Here is a 22,386-nt window from a genome sequence, read left to right as displayed (position 1 = left end):
TAAAAACTGCATTGTTATTGGAAACAGAAACTATTATTTTGGGGGTGATCCCCATCCTTGGCACTGGCAGCCTCATGCTTTCCAGGATGTATTTGTATGGCTGTATTAACAGACCCATTTCATTAGAGAGAGAGAGGTAAGGGCTGAAGTGCTTGGCACAGAGCATCGCTGGCCTAGGGCGAGCTGCATGGCTACCTGAGCCAAAATCTAATGATTGTGTTAGTCTCCGTTTGGATCCCATTCTGCAGACTGTTTAAGAGCAACACTTATAAAAGCTCATTACAGTACTTCTGTAATGGTGTACAGGAAAGTACTCCATAAGCTGAGAACAGCAGAGAAAGAATGTCTAGTAGACCCCCTAGGGAACTTTCTTATTAAAGATGGATGTTGTTTTTCTTCTTCTTCAAAGATTTCAACCTTTTCCTACATGTCATATTTGCTCCATTCCCTGGGCTATGAAACAATGCCAAATTTTGGGAGACCATGTTGAGGAATTTGTTTTAGGGCGGTTTACAATTTTTCCAGGTAGAATAGTTTTTCCAAGCTACTGTTTAACGGTGAGGCACAGACTGGTGGAAAGGGATTCCCTGATATGTTGGCTGGCTTTCCAGGGGCCATATGTGGGGGGCTTGGTTTAGACGACCTGTCTATTCTGCATTTCTGATGTATTGTGTCATCAGTAGGTGGAATACTTCCTGCAATCCGCTGCACACATGAAATGTGGAGCTTCCTGTAAATGGTGTTGCTTATGTATGAGCCATTTATGTTTTGGAGAGATTGTCTATAATTAAGATCTGTTGAACGTCTCATTGCACACACTAGGATAGAGGTTTTCCAAGTGGACCTGATAAACTAGGCTACCCTGTTTATCATGCAGTATTACAATGTCATGAGGTGGCAGGTGGTTGCCTAGTGGTTAGAGTGTTGGGCCAGTCACCAAAAGGTTGCTAGCTTGAATCCCTGAGCTGACAAGATAACAAATCTGTTGATCTGCCCTTGAACAAGGCACTTAACCCTAATTGCTCCAGGGTCACTGTCAATCACTCTTATAGAGTACCTGACTGTGAGGCCACTCTCTGAGAGTGTTTCAGGGGGAGTTGGGATACGCAAAAAACACATTTCCCATTTCACACCTGACAGGTTACCCACTGGTACATGCAGGTAGAGACAGTTCAAAGAATCAATATATTTCCAATACATTTGAGGTGACATTGAATATAAATGTTATTCATAACAATTGTCCTAATTGATAATCAGCACAAAATCATTCAACCCATCTACTCAAATAGAATTCATATTTGAAAATGCTTGATAGTGAGTCCATAACCTCTACCTGCTGCAAGGCACTCGCAGTATTTGCCAATCACCACGGTATCCGCCAATCACAAAGCGCACGCGGTTCTGACTCCTCCCAGTGTATAATTGAAGTTTCTTTAGTTTCTACAGCGGAGTCAACACGCAGTGTAGCCCGATCAGTGAACGGATAAAAAGCAGCACCCGTCGTCGGACAATGTTGCCCAGGAGCTTAACTGTATGTGTGACCCTGTGTCTATGGATTACAGTGTTGTCGACCCATGGAACCTTCGCTGCGAGGACCAGGCAGGATGATTCGTTCTTCACTGCTAGCATTTACCGAGCAAGATGCGCCTCGAGATGTCTCAGCCTGCATATCACTCGCATCTCTGCTTTTTTCAAGCACTCCCAGGTAGGAGCGTGTTGCTCACAGTCTGTCCAACTTTTACGCTTCATGTGTCCCCCTCAAAATAAAAAAGTGTGTGTGTATGTATGTATATATATATGTGTGTGTGTGTGTGTGTGTGTGTGTGTGTGTGTGTGTGTGTGTGTGTGTGTGTGTGTGTGTGTGTGTGTGTGTGTGTGTGTGTCACCCCATATGGATGAGTTGATGAATAGGCTGTCTGTCACATTACAAATGAAACAAGGCATAAATTAAGTGGTTCTGAAATATAAACAATTTGGCCTCTTCTCTGACAGAATAGCCTACTGTTAGTTTTGTTGGACTTCACTTGTCACACAGTGACTAAAACAGTGGCAGCTGATGACCCTATAGGACTTGGAGTCTATTGGTTTTGCTTTCCTCAGCTGCAAAGTTGATGCATATTGTGTACATACTGTATTGTGGGCACTGTTATTATTATTATTATTATTATAGTGGAAGGACATTATAGCGTTGCTGTTTTGTGCATGTGAATACCTTTTTTGTCAAACTGGTTCATTAATTCTCCATAGTAAGAAATATGAGGGCTGCTTTTGATTTTGAGTCTTAAGAATGTTGTGGTTAGATGTTTGATTTGTTTATAGCCCTCTATCAAAATGGGCCAGTTTTTTTTATTTTTCACCCCATATATTCAATTAGCACCCACAATAACCCAGAAAATAGGTCACAATATGATTATGCATACGGAAGATGACCACCAAGCATGTTTCCATGCTCTTCTAGAATTTGAGTTGGAAGAAGTGATTTGCTGTGGAATTAACCTTTTAATTGGGTGATTTGGTATGTGGTGTCAGAAGTTGTTTTTCACCCTCCACTACACACATTGTTCTCTCCAAGGACACAGTAAAAAGATCCTTTTCTTCCCCCAACTCTCGTTCACCTCCTATCTGCAGTCAGTTTTTAGTTTTTACTTAAGAACATTTGCAGGATGAAGTCTGGGCTTATACTCTCTATTCTATTTAATTACTGATTGCTGTGTGTTTTGGAATCAATGTTGGGAGAGCTCGTCAACTGTTATTAACTATCATTGTGTGCTTTGTCTCCCTCTCCTGTCTTCTCTCTTTATATTAGTTGGTTTTATGTTAGGAAGCATTGATATATTTTATTTCAGATTCTTTATTAGACCATTTAGTCTAGTGAAGTTCACCGACATGAATTTGAAGATAATTTCAACAACTTCTCGGCACTGCCCATGTTCTTAATATGGAGGCCTATAATCAATCACTATTTGACTGAAAAGTCTTAGAGATTGAGATGAAATGTATTAACTCCCCTGCAATTATAATGGGTTAATTGTCTGATAATTGACTGCTGAGCCCCAGAAGTTGTATTTGACCTCTGTTGTGTTCAGAGGGCAGGAAATTAGGAGGATGTGTTTATAAAAGAGAGGTGCGTTTTTGCTCCGTGATAAGGGACTGGTTGAGCATGCTTGAGCTCCAAGAATAGAAGCCAATTGTTGTTGATACGCTGAGTACTGTTAAATGCATTGTGTTTCAGCAGGCTCTTTCATGTGGAAATGGGAGGTCTGGTCAGCTGGAAAAACATGCCTCCCCCTGCTTTAGCCCATGGCCCTAACCCTTGCCACCAAATGCCAGCATCACACCTCATAGCGGGGACACTGGCCCACTGATGCTATCCCCAGTGAGGTCACCTTCCTGCTAAACGCAGAGGCCCACTTTGGCTAAATGTGATAAGCTCTAATGTACTGTTGCCATAACACTGGAGCCTGCCCAGTCAGCGCTCAACGTGCTGCGACCTACAGGTGGATCTGCTTCCTCTGACAGATCTCATTACAGAGCCGGCCCAGCTAGGCGGGGGCTTGCCTCCAACCTCTAACATGATTGAGACTGCAGACCTCTTAATTCAACTCAGAAAGCATTCATGCTTAGGATTCATTTAATACTTTATTAGGACTCCAAGACACACAACGTTTCCAGTTTCATGGAAATAGACCCTTTCAGCAATATGCCTATAGAAACGTAAAAAAAAAGAAGTTTACTGACTTAATTATATTTTAAAAATTCTACACAGCCTACAACAAATTTTTGAAGTGAAAGAAAGTTTTTTTTTAAATGTTACAAATTAAGAAACACCTCCCCTGAAATATCATAATTGGATAAGTCTCCACCCCCCTGAGTTAATACTTGGTGGAAGCACCTTTGGTAGCCATTACAGCTGTGAATAATTTTTATAAATATTTTACCAACTTTGCACAACTCTTAGGACATCATATATCCATCGTTTTTGTCAAAATTGCACAGACTCAGTGTGTTTGATTCTTTTCTTTTTTCTTAAAAAAAAACAGATTTAAGTCTGACTGAGACTTGATCAGTCAGGAACATTCAACACCTCTTTGAAAGCAACTCTGGTGTATTTTGCATAAACATGTGTTTAATCCACCCCCAGAAAAAATAAAGCCCTATCTCAGAATTAGGTTATGTAGATCTGTATGAAAAAATCTAATTGAATCCCTTATTAGAAAAAATGAAGGAAGCATAATGTGAAAAAGTTTAAGGGGGTGTACGTTTTTTATATGGTCCTTTTGTAGAAGTTATACATACATTTTTTGCATATTGAAATAAAACATTTTAGCAGTTGAAGCTGTAAACTCCCACACAAGTCCTCCTTTGAACTTGGCCGAATCAGGATCCAAGGATAATTGTCAGTGATGAGTTACTGAGCTCAGCAGGAACAGATAGAGTTGGAAAAAGGCATGACCTTTTGGGCTTTGGATTTATGGCAATTTAGGATTTATAAATGTAGAAGTACTTCCAAAATACAGATGTATTTATTGAAAATTTCCTTCATATATGGGGGACTTGTCACCCTGGTACAATAGACAGAGAGAGGGGAACACCCAGTTATAAATATGGTCACTGGACATTTAAAATATTAGGAGTGAACTGGGACCTCTGTTCACTAATGCATTCTGAAAGCATCAGTCTTGTAGTGGATTATTTATGACTACCCATGAAACCAAAAAACAAGGTGTGTCCATGTGGTCTTGTTATTACATTTTAAGTCATAAAAATATAACATTTTAAATTTGGTCGTTCATACCCAGTGAGCGGGGGTGCTGAAAGTTAAAGTATTGCACTTGTGAGACCTGTGTTCATAGCGAAGGAAAGAAAAACATGGGAAAGTAGTTTTTCCGTATCCCCTTGTTTTTGTCTTTTGATATTAAATAAGTTGGGGTGGAATCAAACCACAGCCACTGCTCGTCTCATGTGTGGACTTTTTCATTAGTGAAGACAGGGGATGAATAGGGCTCTGTGTAGCTTGGCCTCACCTCTCTGTAAAAGCTTTTAAACCACGACCGTCATGTCTGTAAATCTCAGCTCCCAGTGAGTGCTACTGCCTGCTACACCCTCTAGTGCCTCCTCAGACAAACATTACACATTCCTAACGGGATACAGGCTCAACGTCTTCACCATTTCAATTTGATACAACATTCACTTTCATATTAACCTTGATGCTGAAGAATATGACTGAGGAACCTCACTGTCACAATCCATGCATGTCAATTCCCTGATTTATTTGCTTAGAGCCCACAGCTATTTGAACAGTCAACAGGGGAACCTGAAGGGTTGCTTAGTTATTTTGGTCCGGAGAGGCTTCTGGGTTGTTGATAGACATATAGAGAGGTTGCCAGCTCTTTGAACTGTCTCTACCTGGGGTTCCAATTGCCTATGAAATCAAACACTTTGCATGGGGTGCTTGGCCATTAAAAAAAGATGGTCTGCACATCCCTTATGTGCTACACATGTTTTATTGGTTGACAATGTTTTGATCCAAACAGATTTTTGTCAGGGCTTTTACCAATGTCAGTGATGTATAAGTGACCTATTGTAATTTCTGTGCGGAAGTGCTGAACTTAAAAAAGCAGGACATTCATCGCTCATCAGCACTGCGTGATGTAATGTAGGCCTACAGCGACACGATAGTCGATAAAGGATCAAATGGATTCAGAAAGTGAACACTGAACAGAAATGGCACCACAAATCAGAGATGGATGGGAAACAAAATGTATAGCTGTTTTCAAAAGAAGGAATGCTGTACTCAAAAGCAGAGCAGGCTTTTTGTCTATGTTCCTCAGATGTCTAGAATACAACATGGCCCTGGTCACCTGCTCTGCCTTCTCAGCTGGCACAAGCCAGAATACATCTCTGGGGTGAATCTGTGTTTACATGACTTTACCAGTGACACAGAAAGCTGTGAGTTCACCTCTGCGTTCAGACACACAGAGCAACTATTTGGCTCTCCAAGTCGTTTTAGTGACTATCCGGATGTGGAAAGCATTCATCGACCGGAGTCTTAAACAGTTCCTCGGCAGCACTGCATCATATTGAAACTGCTCAGGAATGCCACTGAGTCGTTGGGATGAAGTCCTGACCTATAATTATTCCCCATTGGTCCATGACATGCTGAGGTCAGGCCTGGACAGCTGGGGCAACATCCCACAGAGCCCTGCCGGTGCTGCAGAGATGCTGTCACTGAGCAAAATTAGCCCCTCCACAGATCTTTCTGTTGCCACTGACGGATGGGCAAGAAAAGGTGTAAAAAAACTGTGCCTGTGATTTAGGAGCAGGCTGGAGTCATGCCAATGTGTATAAATGATCTTCAGTGATTGCCAGGGTTTTATTTACAGAGTCAGTGGCACTGATATATTATTTTGACATGTTTGATCTTTTTGGGTATATTTAGTGCCATTAGATTTGTATTACACATGTAAAAAATGTACATGTTTTAGATGTACATCATGTTATTACACATGTACATTCATCATGTTATAGAGCACAACATTTCAATCAAAATACAGTACATATAGTACTACAGAAGAAAAAGTTTCATTTCCTGCTGCAGCCTGCCTTTTTAATGTGAATTCTTCAGGTTTTCCTGTTCCAAACTAGGGCTGACTATGAAATGTAAGCTATAGGTAAAACATGTCTATTTGTTACCTACATTTCCCTCTATTAATTTGGTCTTTGTTTAGTAGAATTATGAGATTTGTCATGCTTGCATCCCATTCATTAGTAACATGGATTTCTTTATGATGTTATTACAATTAGCAGTAGGGCAATTCCACGGTAGGGCAAATCTCCTTCAGTTTTACTTTGTTACCAAACTTTCTATCTGCATTGTTCTTCAAGTGAATGTATTTCTGTCCAATGGAAATCAGTGGAAATTGTTTTGCTTAACTTTGCAATCATAGTTTTTTAAATTTAACATATACATTTTAAAGTGAAAAATCAGCGTCTCACTGTCACTCTGTTACCATGGAATTGCTGTTAAGTCTCTTCCCTAGACTTCCCGATGCACCATGGATACTTTTTAAACTGGCTGACCATTATCCTTGACACCTAACACACACTGGTACTGGATGGCAAATGAAAACCTTTAACGAGAAGTTCTTTCCCGAGGTCTCACTGGGAATTTCCACTGGATTACAGTGTTTGAGAATACTTTGAACTTGACATTGAACTTATGCAGACTTTCTGGTTCACAGACCCTTAAGGTTTGGCTAGTCAGTCATTCCTGGTGCAGTGTCTTATTGTAAGGAACAAAGCACGGATTCATGTATAACGGTGACCTTTCATTTTTAACATGTGTCTGGTAATGGAAATTTAGAGTCATCGCCTTTAATGAGAAGGTTTCCTTTCTCTACATTATTTATAATGGCTGACAAACTTCAATGGGGATTTGAGTGAATCAATGAAACACTTGCACCCAAGCCTTCATACCTAGAACCTTAGCAAAAATTTTAGTTCAGGGTATTTCCATGGTAACAGAATGATGCTGAGACTCAGATTTTTCACTTTAAAATGTATATCAAACAAAATCACAAACTTTTTTTAGCATACATTTTAAAGTGAAAAATCTGGGGATCGGCATCATTCTGTTACCATGGAATTACCCCCACCAGCGAATTAATCAACTGGTCAATTTGTCTGGGCGATCATTTATCTTACATTTTTAATGTCCAAGGGAAACCATAATTGAAGATAATAGCCTTGTGGTTTCTTGGAGCTCAGGAAATGGACACTTGAGCCAGGCATTTAGCCCATTGGAACTTCTCAAGATGACAGGGAGACACTCTCTTTAGCCGGCACAATTAGGACCAAATGTTTGGCTTCATGGAACCCAGAAGGTGGCACTTCCACAGCAATTAGGGGGAATTGGAGGTGTCTGCAGTCTACACAAGAGTGCTGACATCAGTTCCTGTGTGAGTGACCTCTGGGATGTCTGTTGTGAGATCAAACGCAGTCTGATAAGAGTTGAGGTCACAGTGCTCTGCTGAACGACACTGAAACTGACCAGAGATATGCCCTCACCCCTCTCTGACCTTGCTTCCTTAGGTTACACATAGGGGTGTATTACTCCGTTCAAAGATTCAACTGAGTTTTGATACATTTCCCATGGCTTCTAAATAAATAAATTACAAAGTTTTGTGGTGAAACTGATTCAGTGCATTCTTTGTTTTTTATGTTCTTATGAATTATTGTGTGAATAGCTACTGGACTGAATTATGATGTGTTTAGCATTTAATTGATCATTCTTGAATTGAAAATTGTAACTCATAATCTGCTCTCTATTTTCATTACAGAATAATGGATCCTTGGTTTGGTGTCAGAATCACAAACAGTGCTCAAAGGTATGTAACAAAGTATTGACTGCATGTGCTTTAAATGAAATAACAAACTTATAAAGTAAGTTTGAGAAACCTGTCTATACCCAAACTTTATAGAAGTTTTAGGTGAACAATTTCAAACCATGATAGCCGTTACGAGAACACATTTCACCTTTTCATCAGTCAAGTTCTTCTAGGGTTATTGAGGTTCCACCACCCCTCTCTGACACCACTAAACCCCTGTTCATTAGAATTACAGTAGTCCATTTTATCCAGCGTTTCCTGAAGGTCTTGTTTGGTTTTCGTGCCCTGTCCCAAAGACAGTTGGTACAAAGATGGTGTTGACAGGTCCTCTGAAAGGATGGTGCTGACACGTCCTCTCAGCTTCTTTGGGAGCTGTTGACAAGCCCCTCACTGTGGTGCTGAGCCCACTGAGTAGACCGTATACTGAGGACAGGCTCAGCCCAGGGCATTCTGGGAGGACAACCAGGAGGGAGGAATGATGATGACACAACAGTGGGGATCAAAGACATGGGGCAACTTTGAACCCTATTCACAAAATAGTGGACTACCTTTCAGCTTGTCCCTATGTGACTCTGGCCAAGATTAGGGTACTGCAAATAGGGTGCCATTTGGGACAGTAACTGATACCCTATCTCTGTAAAAGACTCTTCTGTTCATATCAACCAGGACAGCAGCAACCAGCCTACACGTTGGTCCTGATGATGTCATCGTCGGAGGACTAAATTCCACCCAGGATGTAAATAGAGTGTTGTCATTCACACTTCTACGGATGCTTACAGTTTTCTCTTTCGCGAGAGCGTGTCTCTGTTTTGTTTTTCATCTCTCCCGTGTTTTCCTTTGCATTTATAAAAACGTTGTCTTAATAGCTTATGGGAAGCGTGCTGTTGCGGAGGCGATGACAAATTGGATCTCATCCTTGTCTGTACTGACTACTTACTCATATGGCTTGTTCATGCAGCACAGGGAGAGAAAACAATGACTCTCTTGAGTCATTGTTTGCGTTTCTTACACTGTTTTATTGAGGTTTTATTATAAATCATATATTTGGAAATGTCCAAGGACACCCAGTTTATTTGTTAGAGCCTGTATACTGAACATTTTGGGCCCAATCAGTGTTCAATGATTTATTAATGATGATTTGTCTAGGGTTGGGCTATAGCAACTTTAGATTTAAAATAAATAAATAATAATAATATGGGTAGCCTAGGCCTGTCTGTGTGCCAAAGCGCAGAGTGAGTAACAGACTGTCAATCATCATAGGGTGCAGAGCAAGCAACTCTTGTCCCCAGAACTGGATAATGATAATACCAGTTTCATATCTTATTAGGCCTAGGGTAGTATGTGTTGTAGGTAGCATATTGCTAGAATAATATGCCTATAGGCTACATATCGTTTCTTTCAGAACTTAGGTCACAGCTCTTTCTCATTCGATTTTTCCATCTTGACATTGTTTGCTCAATTTGACTTCTTGTGGCCTGAAATATGTCATTCAGAATAAAGCTGTGATTGAGAATAGCATAGACTCTGACTTCCATAATTGTTCCCAATTAAAAACTGCAATTTTAGGACATGAAACACTTTATTGGAATGTTTGGGAAATACTCTTCATAATTATAATTTGTCTTAATGCTTTTATGATATTTCTATTAGTAGGATAAGGCATTTGGCTGTTTGGTTTGCAACGGCAAGGAGTGATTTTGTCTGGGCTCGCATGCATTTCTGTCTTGTACTGTAAGGTTTGTTCAAATATATAATTTGTTTTTTTTCTATCTTGCTCATTGCTATTGGTTGTTCCATCTCCCTCAATATTACCTTAGTTTAGGACTACCATGGTTTTAAGCTATTCAAAAACAACTTAAACTTCCTTAAATAGCCTAGAACTCCATTAGATTCAATCACTGGATCATGAAATAGTGTGGCGGGGGAAATCCAGTATGCATTAAACTGAAAAAGTGTCTTAATAGTCACATTGATATCAAATTGAGAGAGAATAGAACATTGGGCTTCTATAACATTAAGACACCAGAGCGTCTGCTGTAAAAAGGAACTTCGGCTTTTGACCCAGATCATTCGAGAGGGAAAAAACAAAAACACATTTTCTTACCGGACATTCTGTGCTGTTTTGTTAAAACTTTGGTAAAAGGTCTGTCTACAATGTTCTCTTGCATTCTGTAAATATAACACATTTTATTGTTATAGTCTGTAGCAAATAGGAATATATGCAGTTTATTCAGATTGTCATCCGTGCAGTGCTGTGCTGTGCGCTTCTTGACTCGGCTCATTACTGTGCGCCAGCAGTCAAGTTGAAATAGGTTTAGGTATCGTCTGTCACATCACGACGTCATCGCCATCAACGATGGCTGTCAATCATCCTCAATAGATGATACTATCGTAATATTGCCCAACACTAATTTGGGCTCCCTTTTTTTTATATTAATGACTACATGGATAATATGAAACAGTGAAATGTGGAACTGCTGAACACTCTTTACTGACTTTGCAGTATTGCATTTGTTATGAATATTCATTACAATCAACGTCTTGTATTCACACCCACATGCAAACCATCCCCTTTTATTTGAGATCTAAATATTTCTATATTCCTTTGATATTTAAATCAAGTCCATGCGGATTGTGATTAATTGAAAAAGGTTTGGGGAACGTTAGTTTTTCAGGTCCTCATACAGGCGTGTGTGTGTGTGTTTGTTACATACATATGTATGAATGTGTGTGCAGTACCAGTCAAAGGTTTGGACACCTACTCATTCCAGGGTTTTTATTTTTACTATTTTCTACATTGTAGAATAATAGTAAAGACATCAAAACTATGGAATCATGTAGTAACCAAAAAAGTGTTAAACAAATCAAAATATATTTGAAGTAGCCACCCTTTGACTTGATGACAGCTTTGCGCACTCTTGTTCTCTCAACCAGCTTCATGAGAAATACTTTTCCAACAGTCTTGAAGGAGTTCCCATATGCTGAGCACTTGTTGGAAGTTTTTCCTTCACTTCGCGGTCCAACTCATCCATAATCATCTCAACTGCGTTGAGGTCGGGTAATTGTGGAGGTCAGGTCATCTGATGCAGCACTCCATCACTCTCCTTGGTCAAATAGCCCTTACACATCCTGGAGGTGTGTTGGGTCAAAACAAATGATAGTCCCACTAAGCATAAACCAGATGGGAATGGTGTATCGCTGCTGAACGGTGTGGTAGCCATGCTGGTTAAGTGTGCCTTGAATTCGAAATAAATCAGAGTCACCAGCAAAGCACCACCACACCACCACCTCCATGCTTCACAGTGGGAACCACACATGTGGAGATCATCCATTCACCTACTCTGTGTCTCGCAAAGACATGGCGGTTGGAACCAAAAATCACAAATTTGGACTCCGAGCAAAGGACAGATTTCCACCGGTCTAATGTCCATTGCTCGTGTTTCTTGGCCCAAGCAAATTTCTTATTATTATTGGTGTCCTTTAGTAGAGGTTTCTTTGCAGCAATTCGACCATGAAGGCCTGATTCTCTGAACAGTTGATGATGAGATATGTCTGTTACTGGAACTCTGTGAATCATTTATTTGGGCTGTAATCTGAGGTGCAGTTAACTCTAATGAACATATCCTCTGCAGCAGAGGTAAATCTGGGTCTTCCTTTCCTGTGGCGGTCCTCATGAGAGCCAGTTTCATCATAGTGCTTGATGGTTTTTGCGACTGCACTTGTCAAGAACTTTGAAAGTTTCTTCATTTTCCTTATTGACTGACCTTCATGTCTTAAAGTAATGATGGACTGTCATTTCTCTTTGCTTATTTGAGCTGTTCTTGCCAAAATATGAACTTGGTCTTTTACCAAATATGGCTATTTTCTGTATACCACCCCTACCTCGTCACAACACAACTGATTGTCTCAAACACATTAAGAAGGAAAGAAATTCCACAAATTAACTTTTACAAGGCACACATTGAAATGCATTCCAGGTGACTACCTCATGAGAGAATACCAAGAGCATGCGAAGCTGTCAAGGCAAAGGGTGACTACATGGAAGAATCTCAAATATACAATATATTTTAGCATTTTTGTGGTTACAACATGATTCCATATGTGTTATTTCATAGTTTTGATGTCTTCACTATTATTTACTATTAATGCAGAAAATGGTACAAATAAAGAAAAACCCTTGAATGAGTAGGTGTGTCCAAACTTTTGACTGGTACAGTATGTGTGTGTGTGTGTGTGTGTGTGTGTGTGTGTGTGTGTGGATACCTACATATGCAGAGTATCAGTACATTACACTGTACAGTATGACATTTACACATGCTTATAAGTAGGAGCTGCTAAATGACTAAAGTATATTCAAAGTTAATATTTCTGTGCTCCAGAAGATTACGTTTTGAGGTAATTTGTAATGACCTTGTCGGGGTGTTTTAAATGATATGTATTTAAAGTAGAGCCTCCATTGTTTTCACTATAATGCAGCTCAACTTGTTTCTTTCCTTTCCATAGTGATGGCCAACATCGGTTCTTGGCACCAGCCATTCCCTTGTCATTCATCATGAGTTTTATGTTTGAAAAGGCTTTTGCTGGCTGCAAGTCAATGCACAGCATACTGTTTTCATAATCAACCGGCTACATGGCTGAATCTCTGAAAATGCCAGAGATTCTTTAATGGACGTCTTGTTCTCTTGACAAGCATGTGACTTTGCACTCATTTACCCTCTGTCTGTGTGTGTGCGCGTGGTGTTACAAATCAGTTTGCACTTGTTTAGCCTGTACTTTCAGACATGATTTATTGGAGTGTGAACATGATGTAGCACCTTACAAAGTAATATTCAAAGTTCACCATCATAATACTGAACTCCAATTTGTTGATGAGACCTGTATCCCTCTGGTATATTTTAGAACTGAGCAAATAAGAGTTTGGTTATTCAAACAAGGACTAGAACCCTAAAGTTCTGTCTTGTTTGATGAGCATACATGCGCACACACACACTTCATATCGACATAATTGAGTGGAGTGTTTACAGAGTCTCTCTCTGAGCCTCTCAAAGCACAGGGGCCATTGTGTCAGCTCAAACAATCACTACAAATGGCCCATGTCGTACAGTGCCTCTGTTTGGATGGCTCTACGGATTCTGATTAGCTTCTCCTCACTTCATGAACAGCTCACAGTCAAACACAGACAAAAGCAGTGGCTAAAAAGTCCTCCCCCTCCTTGGACCGGTGTTCTTTCCATCCAAGTCCATAGTGGGGGTCCCTTTGTGGACAATGTGTGGTAAAGACTGGTTAATTATTTAGACAAAGATGCTATGACTCTCCGTCTGTCAGCGGTTTAAGAAATCAAAGCCTCCCAGTTTACATCTTAGACGGGGGAACGGCCCGAGTCACTCCCATTGCCTCCTAACTCGCAGCAGCCCCCTTTGTCATGGTGATTAACCCGTCTTCCCGCTTGCCGGGGCAGGGAGAGGTGGTGGGCAGTCATTAGCATGCCGTAACACCAGGCCAGCCCCTATTCAGCTAGGGGACACCAGGAGGATAGAGCGGAGTGCAGGCAGCATTTGTATGAGCTATTGTCATTTAGTCTACCCTGCTTTGATAGCTTCCCATTTGAGAGATTTGGATAAGGTACTCATCGAAAGTTTTCAAACTACAGGGCGTTCTCTCTTTTCCTGCTCCTTGTGCTAAGAATGTGTGTGTCAGCCAAAAAGTTTTCCACATGCAGAGTATGACTGACATTTAACAGGGCTGATTTCCCAAAGGGTGTGATCCATGCTCCAAATCAAATGCTAGGATTGACTTGAGACTGTTAAATGCCAGTTTGCAAATAAGCAATGTACTTCATTACCCACACGTGTGCTACGCTCGGTTACACTTGTCTGGAGAGATGTTGGAATATAAACAGTTTTCAACCCGTTTCTCCAATATCCAGTTTTAAAAATTTGGTGTATGACCAAAGTGTATTTTGAATTTAAGAAGAAAATCATGCTTTGAAATGAAGATATAATGCCATGTACACTTGTTGACCAGGGAGATGGATTTCTCTGTGAACTAGAATGCTCAGCCCATCACTAGGATGAACAAAAGTAATCCATTAATCTTTAGTCTAACATCCCTTAGCAGTGAACTGACGACTTCTCCTCTCTGTTTTCCCGGCCCGCCACATCACCAACCCACCAAGGTTTTCAGAGCTTGCCAAGAGAAGCTTTGTAAAGCAACATTGTATGGACAGCTTTTTAATGTCAATGTATGTCCTTCATAGAACTGTAATGCTCCAGGTGTCTCTTTTGACTCTGCTTACCCATCATACCCAATGAGCTAGACATCCCTGCATTAAGAACAAACATCTGTTTCTATTGCATAACACATGTCTCAACTGAACCTTTACATTTTGTGAAGAATGCTTCAGTGCAGTTTGCCTGAATAGCAAGAACTAGAGAGCTATGTACGTCTCTCATTCAAAAGTGTCTTTCAAAGCCCGTCACCCCCCCTTTCTTACCCACTAGTTTTCTCACGCCAATTTTTTTTTTATCCGACTTCCCCAACAGTAGTGTTTTTCTAGGTCAATCAGTCTATTGGTAGTGTTGGCTCGGTCCTCAATCTGCATTAATCGTCATTAAAAAAGAAAATAATGGCATGCGTTCTGGGAAAATATAGCATTCCTCATTGGCTACAAACTTGAAGTGTGTCATGGCAATTTACTAAGGTCATTTGGAGGAAGGCAGTATATTTTGGAGGCGCAGTGAAAATATCTGATTTAAGTAGATGCTGTGTGGATGGTTTATGGTCGTGGCATGGCTGGGTCTTTGTCTGCTTGGACGCACTTCAAAGCACCTTTTGGTGACAATTACTGTCAAGTGTGTGCCGCAGTGGCGGTCGGTGTCGTTTTAAGATGAGGGAGGACAATTATTTTTTTATGAGCATGGCCATATTTCTATTACAGCATATTGTCATTCCTATTCCATTCACACAGCTCAATTTAACATCAAAAGGTTTAGGCTACTACATGATACTAAAATGTTCCCTATAGCTATCATGAGGTTGCTACAACCTAGCCTATGAAAAGTTTACAATGTAGGTGCACAGGTCGAGAGAAAAATGTGAGTAATCAAGGTGACAGACAGTGACACATTCTATACAGCCTTGCACACTCTTACCTGCATCTAGGGTGTCATCATTCATCCAAAACGAGAGTTTCTATTGGACAAATGTGGGTATTTTTATCCCCATTTTCCTTCTGTTTGCTTCTGTTTAAGTAATGTTTTTTTCAACAGAATTGGTGGATGGAATACTACACCCCTGATCACACGCGAACACAGTTCACGTTCATAGCAACCACATACAAACAGCATGATCTGCTCATTGTATAATTCCTTCTCGGATCGATGTGCTCCCCTCCTTTCACCTTTTCCCTTCACTTGTGGACTTCAGTGCACAACACATCAGCTGTCTCACCAGTTGGAGAAAAAAAAATCCAAGCCAAACCTTCATATCATGACTGCTACACACAGCCTACATCGTTGTCACCATATTAGCTAACGTCGTAGTTAACATAGCTACTAGAACTAACAAGTTTGTAAACCCGCTACAATCATGCAGTACAGTCAGCAAGCAGTTTAGTAGGTACACAGGCGGGCCCCGGTGGAAATCAATCAATAAATCCACAAGCTTACCTTGACTTGGACGAGTTCCAGTGTTGGATAGCCATAGCAGGGCTAGCTAACATAGCATCCCTCTCTGTTTGAGCTGGGTGTTTGAGTAGGCTAAACTGGCTAGCTGAATTCACTAACTAAGTGAAAGTTAGAGTGAAAATGCAACAAAATATAACTAGGTCGCTCTCTCGCTCTTGCTTCTTCATTTAAAAAAATAATAATAATTTGATCAACTGTTCAACTATTCTGTCTTTGAATCAACTACTCACCACATTTTATGCACTACTCTGCTAGCTCGCTATAGCTTATGCTTTCAGTACTTGATTCATTCTCTGATCCTTTCAGTTGAGTTGATAAACTGTTAGTTCATGCTGTAAAAGCTCGGATAGGTTGGAGGATGTCCTCCGGAAGTTGACATAATTATTGTATAAGTCTATGGAAGGGGGTGAGAACCATGAGCCTCCTAGGTTTTGTACTGAAGTCAAAGTACCCCAAAGAGGATGAAAATTATCTGTCCTCCGGCTACACCATTATGCTACCCTATAGAGTGCTGTTGAGGCTATTGTAGACCTTCATTTCAAAAAACAATGTGTTTTAATCAATTATCAGTGACATGTAAATATGTGTGTGTGTGTGTGTGTGTTATATATATATATATATATATATATATATATGGTAGTTTTGTCTGTTTCACTATTACATTTTTTCTGAAATTCAATAAGGAGGATTGTTCTCCCCTTCCTCCTCTGAGGAGCCTCCAGTTGTGCTGCTAGAGTCTGACTGAAGATTAAAGCAGACCAAATATTGAGATGAACAGTGCATTTGGAAAGTATTCAGACCCCCTGACTTTTTCCACATTTTGTTATGTTTTAGCCTTATTATAAAATTGATTAAATATTTATTTTCCTCATCAATCTACACACAATACCCATAATGACACAGCCAATTTTGTTTATTTAAAAAACAACATTTTTAGCAAATTTATTACAAATGAACAGATATATCTTATTTACATAAGTATTCAGACCCTTTGCTATGAGACTTGAAAGTGAGTTATGTTGCATCCTGTTTCCATTGATCATCCTTGAGATGTTTCTACAACTTGATTGGAGTTCACCTGTGGTAAATTCAATTGAATGGACATGATTTGGAAAAGTGCATACCCCTGTCTATATAAGATCCCTCAGTTGACAGTGCATGTCGGAGCAAAAATCAAGCCATGAGACCGAAGGAATTGTCCGTAGAGTTCCGAGACAGGATTTTGTCAAGGCACAGATCTTGGCAAGGGTACCAAAACATTTCTGCAGCCTTCAAGGTCCCCAAGAAAACAGTGGCCTCCATCATTCTTAAATGGAAGGACTTTGGTACCACCAAGACTCACCCTAGAACTGACTGCCCCGCCAAACTCCGCAATCGGGGAAGAAGGGCTTTGGTCAGGGAGATGACCAAGAACCCGATGGTCACTCAGAGTTCCAGAGTTCCTCTGTGCAGATAGGAAAACCTACGAGAAGGACAACCATTCCTGCAGCACTCCGTGAATCAGGACTTCATGGTAAAGTGGCCAGATGGAAGCCACTCCTCAGTAGAAGGCCCATACCAGCCCGCTTGGACTTTGAAAGGCATCTAAAGGACTCTGAACATGAGAGATAAGATTCTCTGGTCTGATGAAACCAAGATTGAACTCTTTGGCCTGAATGCCAAGCTTCACGTCCGGAGAGAAACTGGAACCATCCCTACGGTGACGCTTGCTTGTGGCAGCATCATGTTGTGGGGATGTTTTTCAGAGACAGGGAGACTAGTCAGGATCAAGGGGAAATATGAACGCAAAGTACAAAGAGATCCTTGGTGACAACCTGCCCCAGAGTGCTCAGGACCTCAGACTGGGGCGAAGGTTCACCTTCCAACAGGACAACAACCCTAAGCACACAGCCAAGACATGTCTCTGAATGTCCTTGAGTGGCCCAGCCAGAGCCCGGACTGATCAAACTACTCTGGAGAGACCTGAAAATAGCTGTGCAGTGACGCTCCCCATCCAACCTGACAGAGCTTGAGAGGATCTGGAGAGAAGAATGAAACTCTCCAAATACAGGTGTGCCAAGTTTGTAGCGTCATACCCAAGAAGACTTGAGGCTGTAATCTCTGCCAAAGGTGCTTCAACAAAGTAAAGGGTCTGAATAGTTATGTAAAAAGTGGAATCACATTTACATTTTTACAAATGTGTAAAAATTACTTAACCTGTTTTTTTTCTTTGTTATGGGGTATTGTGTGATATTTTAGAATAAGGCTGTAACAAAATGTGGAAAATGTCTAGGTGTCTGAGTACTTTCCGAATGCACAATTATTATCTGGTATTCCTTCACACCACTTATTTGTCTCATTGGACAGTGGTGGTAGTTGTTTGAGAACACTTTATTTAGGTTAATTTCTGTGTGCACATCTCTTACTGTTTTTATTCATTCCACACTCCGCCCTGCACTTTTATACTTGAATGGTGTTTGAGTCTGAGGCCTGTGTGTGTGGCGGAGGAGGAGTGTGAAGCAAGGCTGGTCAGTCCTAGCAGGAAGGATCTGGACATGGCTGTTAAGTTTCATTGACTGAGGGGGGTTGCTCCATTGCCTGCTATCTGTGGAGCTCATTATACACAATGTGGGTGGCAGGGAGAGAACCCCCCCCAGAAACACCAGACCATCGACGCTGGAGACGCGCATTCTCTCCTCACTGAGGTTACAGCCCCTAGACTTTCTCTAGTGGTGATGGTTCCCTTCCGGAACATTCCAATGATTCTGAGGAGGTGAGGACTCAATGGTGAGTAGCTGAAGGAAAAAGTTGCATTACCATGGGTGTCTCCTCTATGGCATCGCTTGGAAATGTGAGTCACTAATATAAACAGGTATTTGTTTGTCATTTCAAGGAGCTATTTTGATCACTTCCTGTTCAACCATGCATCAATGTATGTTTTTAACATGCAGAAAGCATCTTCAAATGCCCCAAATAAACTGTTAAACAGAAATAAGCTTATACAGCTACAACGACACATCTCCTTGTCAAATGTCGGGCTTTTTTTCGTGTTTTTTTTCGTGTTCTTTCTTTTCTAGAAGGATCATTGTAATCACAACTGCTTGTCAAATCCTTTTCAAGCAATAATGACCTGTCAAGCCGAGACAATCTGCTCTAATCCATGTTTATTCCCATTCTGCGGACGAGGAGCTCGGTGCTGTTTTCTATTGGCCGCGTGGCTTATCACCCACAAGCTCAGCCCATAGCTTAGTACTCTCCTCTCCTGATGTTGCCATCTCTACTTTGAGAGCTCTTAGATTATAATGATCTCTGAAGGAAAGGTTGGATTGTTAGTTTCTTACACAATCAACAGGAGGGTGTTTTTGACTATGGATATTTTTTTTATTGAATCAATCACGTCATGTTCGAAATGGCCAAATCCTGAAATGAAACTGCACAGATCTTGTGTGACATTCATTTGGGCATCACTTGTATGTTGAAGTCCATAGTAATACTCTGATAATGTGGGCGTTAGTGTGGTCAGTATGTCAGCAGAGAAGTAATTTACACAGCTAGGATTTCCAAAGGCTCCAAATGTCTCTAATCGAAATTGACCATTCTGTCCTAAGTTCTCGCTTGATCCCTACAAACACGCAGCAGTGTAAATCCAGTGACCTTCGACCTGGCCCTATGGCCCTCTGGGTAAAGCCTTCCATGCTCTGAATATTGATATTCTGGCTGTTGTGTTCCTCAATATATTCTCATTGGTAGAGATGATACAGATCACATTTTGTTTTTGAGGAAGAGTACTACCGTTTGTGAAAGTTAGTGTGGGCTGGTTGAGTGGGATTAGTGGATTTGAAGTGTTTCTTTAACCTCAAATAACAGGAGATGGCAGTGGAATGTTATCAGGTCAGTCTTACTCCCTCTGAAGACTTTTCATGTTGCAGATATTTCTGGCCTAGATAGGGAGAGTGGTCTGAAGTCTCCTGACTCCAAATCCTTCACATTTCATTTCTAATTCCTCGAGTCCCAGTCCAGACACAATTCCACCGCATAGTGTGTATGGGCCCAGCAGGAGCATGTTTTAACGAAGCCTAAATCCATTTAATCGCCCACTATCTCCCCAATTCACCACTGACTACACTGCCCATAACAGAAATGGTATTTTCTCTCACTTCTACTCTGTGGAAAATATGATCTGATAATCACAACTTGAAATCTTGCATTGCGAACAAAACCTAAACAAATGACTCAGTGATGCTGGGAAAGTGCATTAGCTCGTACTCCCATTCTACGCTACACTTTCATCCGTCCATCATCGGGCAGGATGATGTGGTGGTTCCCATCATCACTGGTATGGGGGAGCTGCTAGAGTACAGTAAATCAGATGGGATGTTAAGCAGAGTGGCGTGGGTCAGCCACAGAGTCAGAGGGCCCAGCTCTTTCCCAGGCCACCGCAGCACAGTAAAAGGACAACTAGACATGTTTTTAACCCATCTGACCCCATCTGATTGAGACATCCTGTTGAGTCTATTTGTCATGACGTGTCAACCTAGCCCTGAGAAAGGTGATAAGTGAGGCTCACGTTACCGGCCACTGTAATATCCATCTCTGGTCTGGCTGGTGGCGTAATGTAACAACCGTTCCAAAGGACCAGAACGTAATGAGTCACATCAGCTTCGTTGCCGCTTTGGTTGTTGTGTTGGTATGCATTTTCAGAAATATAGTAGTGAGTGGGATGTCAGTGGTTTGTTGAATGGCTGTTATGGGTGAAACTTCAGTCATGAAGTAATTAGTGTGAACTGCTATTGCATTCCACAGCAGACAGACAAAGCCCCGATCCTAGCTGGGCTGGGTGTTTATTTTAGCTCATAAATAACACAGGCAACTTCGATTGTGGGGTACATTTATAATGCATGAACTCCTTTTTTTTTCTCCCTTTCTGGCAACATATTCCTCCAAGGCTCTGTTCCCTTCAACTGCATTTCAATGAATAATTAAAGTGAAACTCAAAGAATGTCTGTGATACCACCTGCTAGGTTGCTCATCGTTTCCCGCTCTCTATTGAAGAACATAATAGCAGGTCTTCAACCATATAGATTTCAGCCCATTAGTGGCAGCACAGCACTGTTTTTGTTGGTTTGAAAACATTGGATAAATAATGATATTCACAAGGTTTTAAACTACTCTTTCAAGGCTGTATGCTGTTTAGAGTTGACATGTAATGAATCGCTAATTGTGTCAAAGAACATTAAAGGTATGTTGACTGACTTGGCATGCATTCCTGCTGGTCTTCATTGTTATTACCCTGTTAATTGCAATTGGTGCATGAGCTATAAAGGTATTCCAGGTAATATTTAATTGCGTTATGCCTTGACAGCTTATGCCTCCCAACAAATGGTAGATGAGTAAATCTATTTGAATTCAATCCCTTTTTGACTGAAACCTTCCATACATATTTGCTTATTGTAGAAATGACCAGAAAGTGACTTTTTTAAAAACCTGAATGCCAAAACCTTCAAGAGATAAAGGTGCTCAAAGTTTATCCATGTTGCATACCCCACCATAGCATCAAACAGACATGTCTTCTTCACTGGAAAATATAAATGGTTGGGATTGATATCATTTAAAAGCTTACAGACAGGGTTGTCAAACTATTTTATCACTTCTGGTAGGAAAAATTATTTAACTAAAAATGGTTATTTATTTGACCTTTTTCCCTTATCTGACCTAGATATTAACATATGTTGTAGCTTAGACCCTATTTTATATCATCTAAGAGTTTTGTGTTGTGTACGCTATGCTCTTGAATAAAAGGTGGTTGTCATGTTTTGGCTGATAAATGTACTAAAATGTGAATACAATTTTTAAATGTCAACTTTCAAATGGTACAACAAAGATGGTTGGAAGTCCACACATCAGAGAATGTTTACTTGAATGGAAATATCTGTTACATTTTTGTGCTACTAACTAGAAGTTTAAATGTACATTTCAATGGTGTACCAGCTAAATTGCAGTGGTCTGAAGGGACAGGTCCAGTCTATGAATTATATGAATATGATTGAAATGACACCCCCCCTCTTCAAAAGCATGGCGTCTCAATCGTTGGTGGGTACAACACAACCGCAGATGATGTGAAGGATAGTTTAAGATACGCCATATGAGAATATGAAATCCAAGTTTGTGTTTTTAGATAATTTACATAATTTTTGTTCAATAAATTATAAAATAGTTTTACACAACCCAACACTCCTGTCCTAAGTTTTTAAATTATATCAATCCCAACCATCTTGATATTTTCCAGTGAAGAAGACATGGCTTTCTCATGGTATGTTGGTATGCTAACTGGCTCA

General features: G+C 40.6%; 1 protein-coding gene across 1 annotated transcript in view; it reads left to right on the top strand.

Moving 5' to 3' along the window:
* The first annotated feature begins 1,433 nt into the window (after nt 1-1,433).
* The window catches only part of LOC112225455 (anosmin-1), a 55,225-nt gene continuing 34,272 nt past the window's right edge, over nt 1,434-22,386 (top strand). Inside the window, exons 1-2 of the mRNA XM_024389436.2 lie at nt 1,434-1,705; nt 8,340-8,387. Coding sequence (XP_024245204.1) covers nt 1,511-1,705; nt 8,340-8,387 — 243 coding nt within the window. The 5' untranslated portion in view covers nt 1,434-1,510. The remainder of the gene's footprint in view (nt 1,706-8,339; nt 8,388-22,386) is intronic.

Source organism: Oncorhynchus tshawytscha, linkage group LG26, assembly GCF_018296145.1.
Source record: "Oncorhynchus tshawytscha isolate Ot180627B linkage group LG26, Otsh_v2.0, whole genome shotgun sequence".
NCBI lineage: Eukaryota > Metazoa > Chordata > Actinopteri > Salmoniformes > Salmonidae > Oncorhynchus > Oncorhynchus tshawytscha.
Note: the sequence above shows the minus strand (reverse complement) of the source record. Positions and strands in the feature narration are given on the sequence as shown.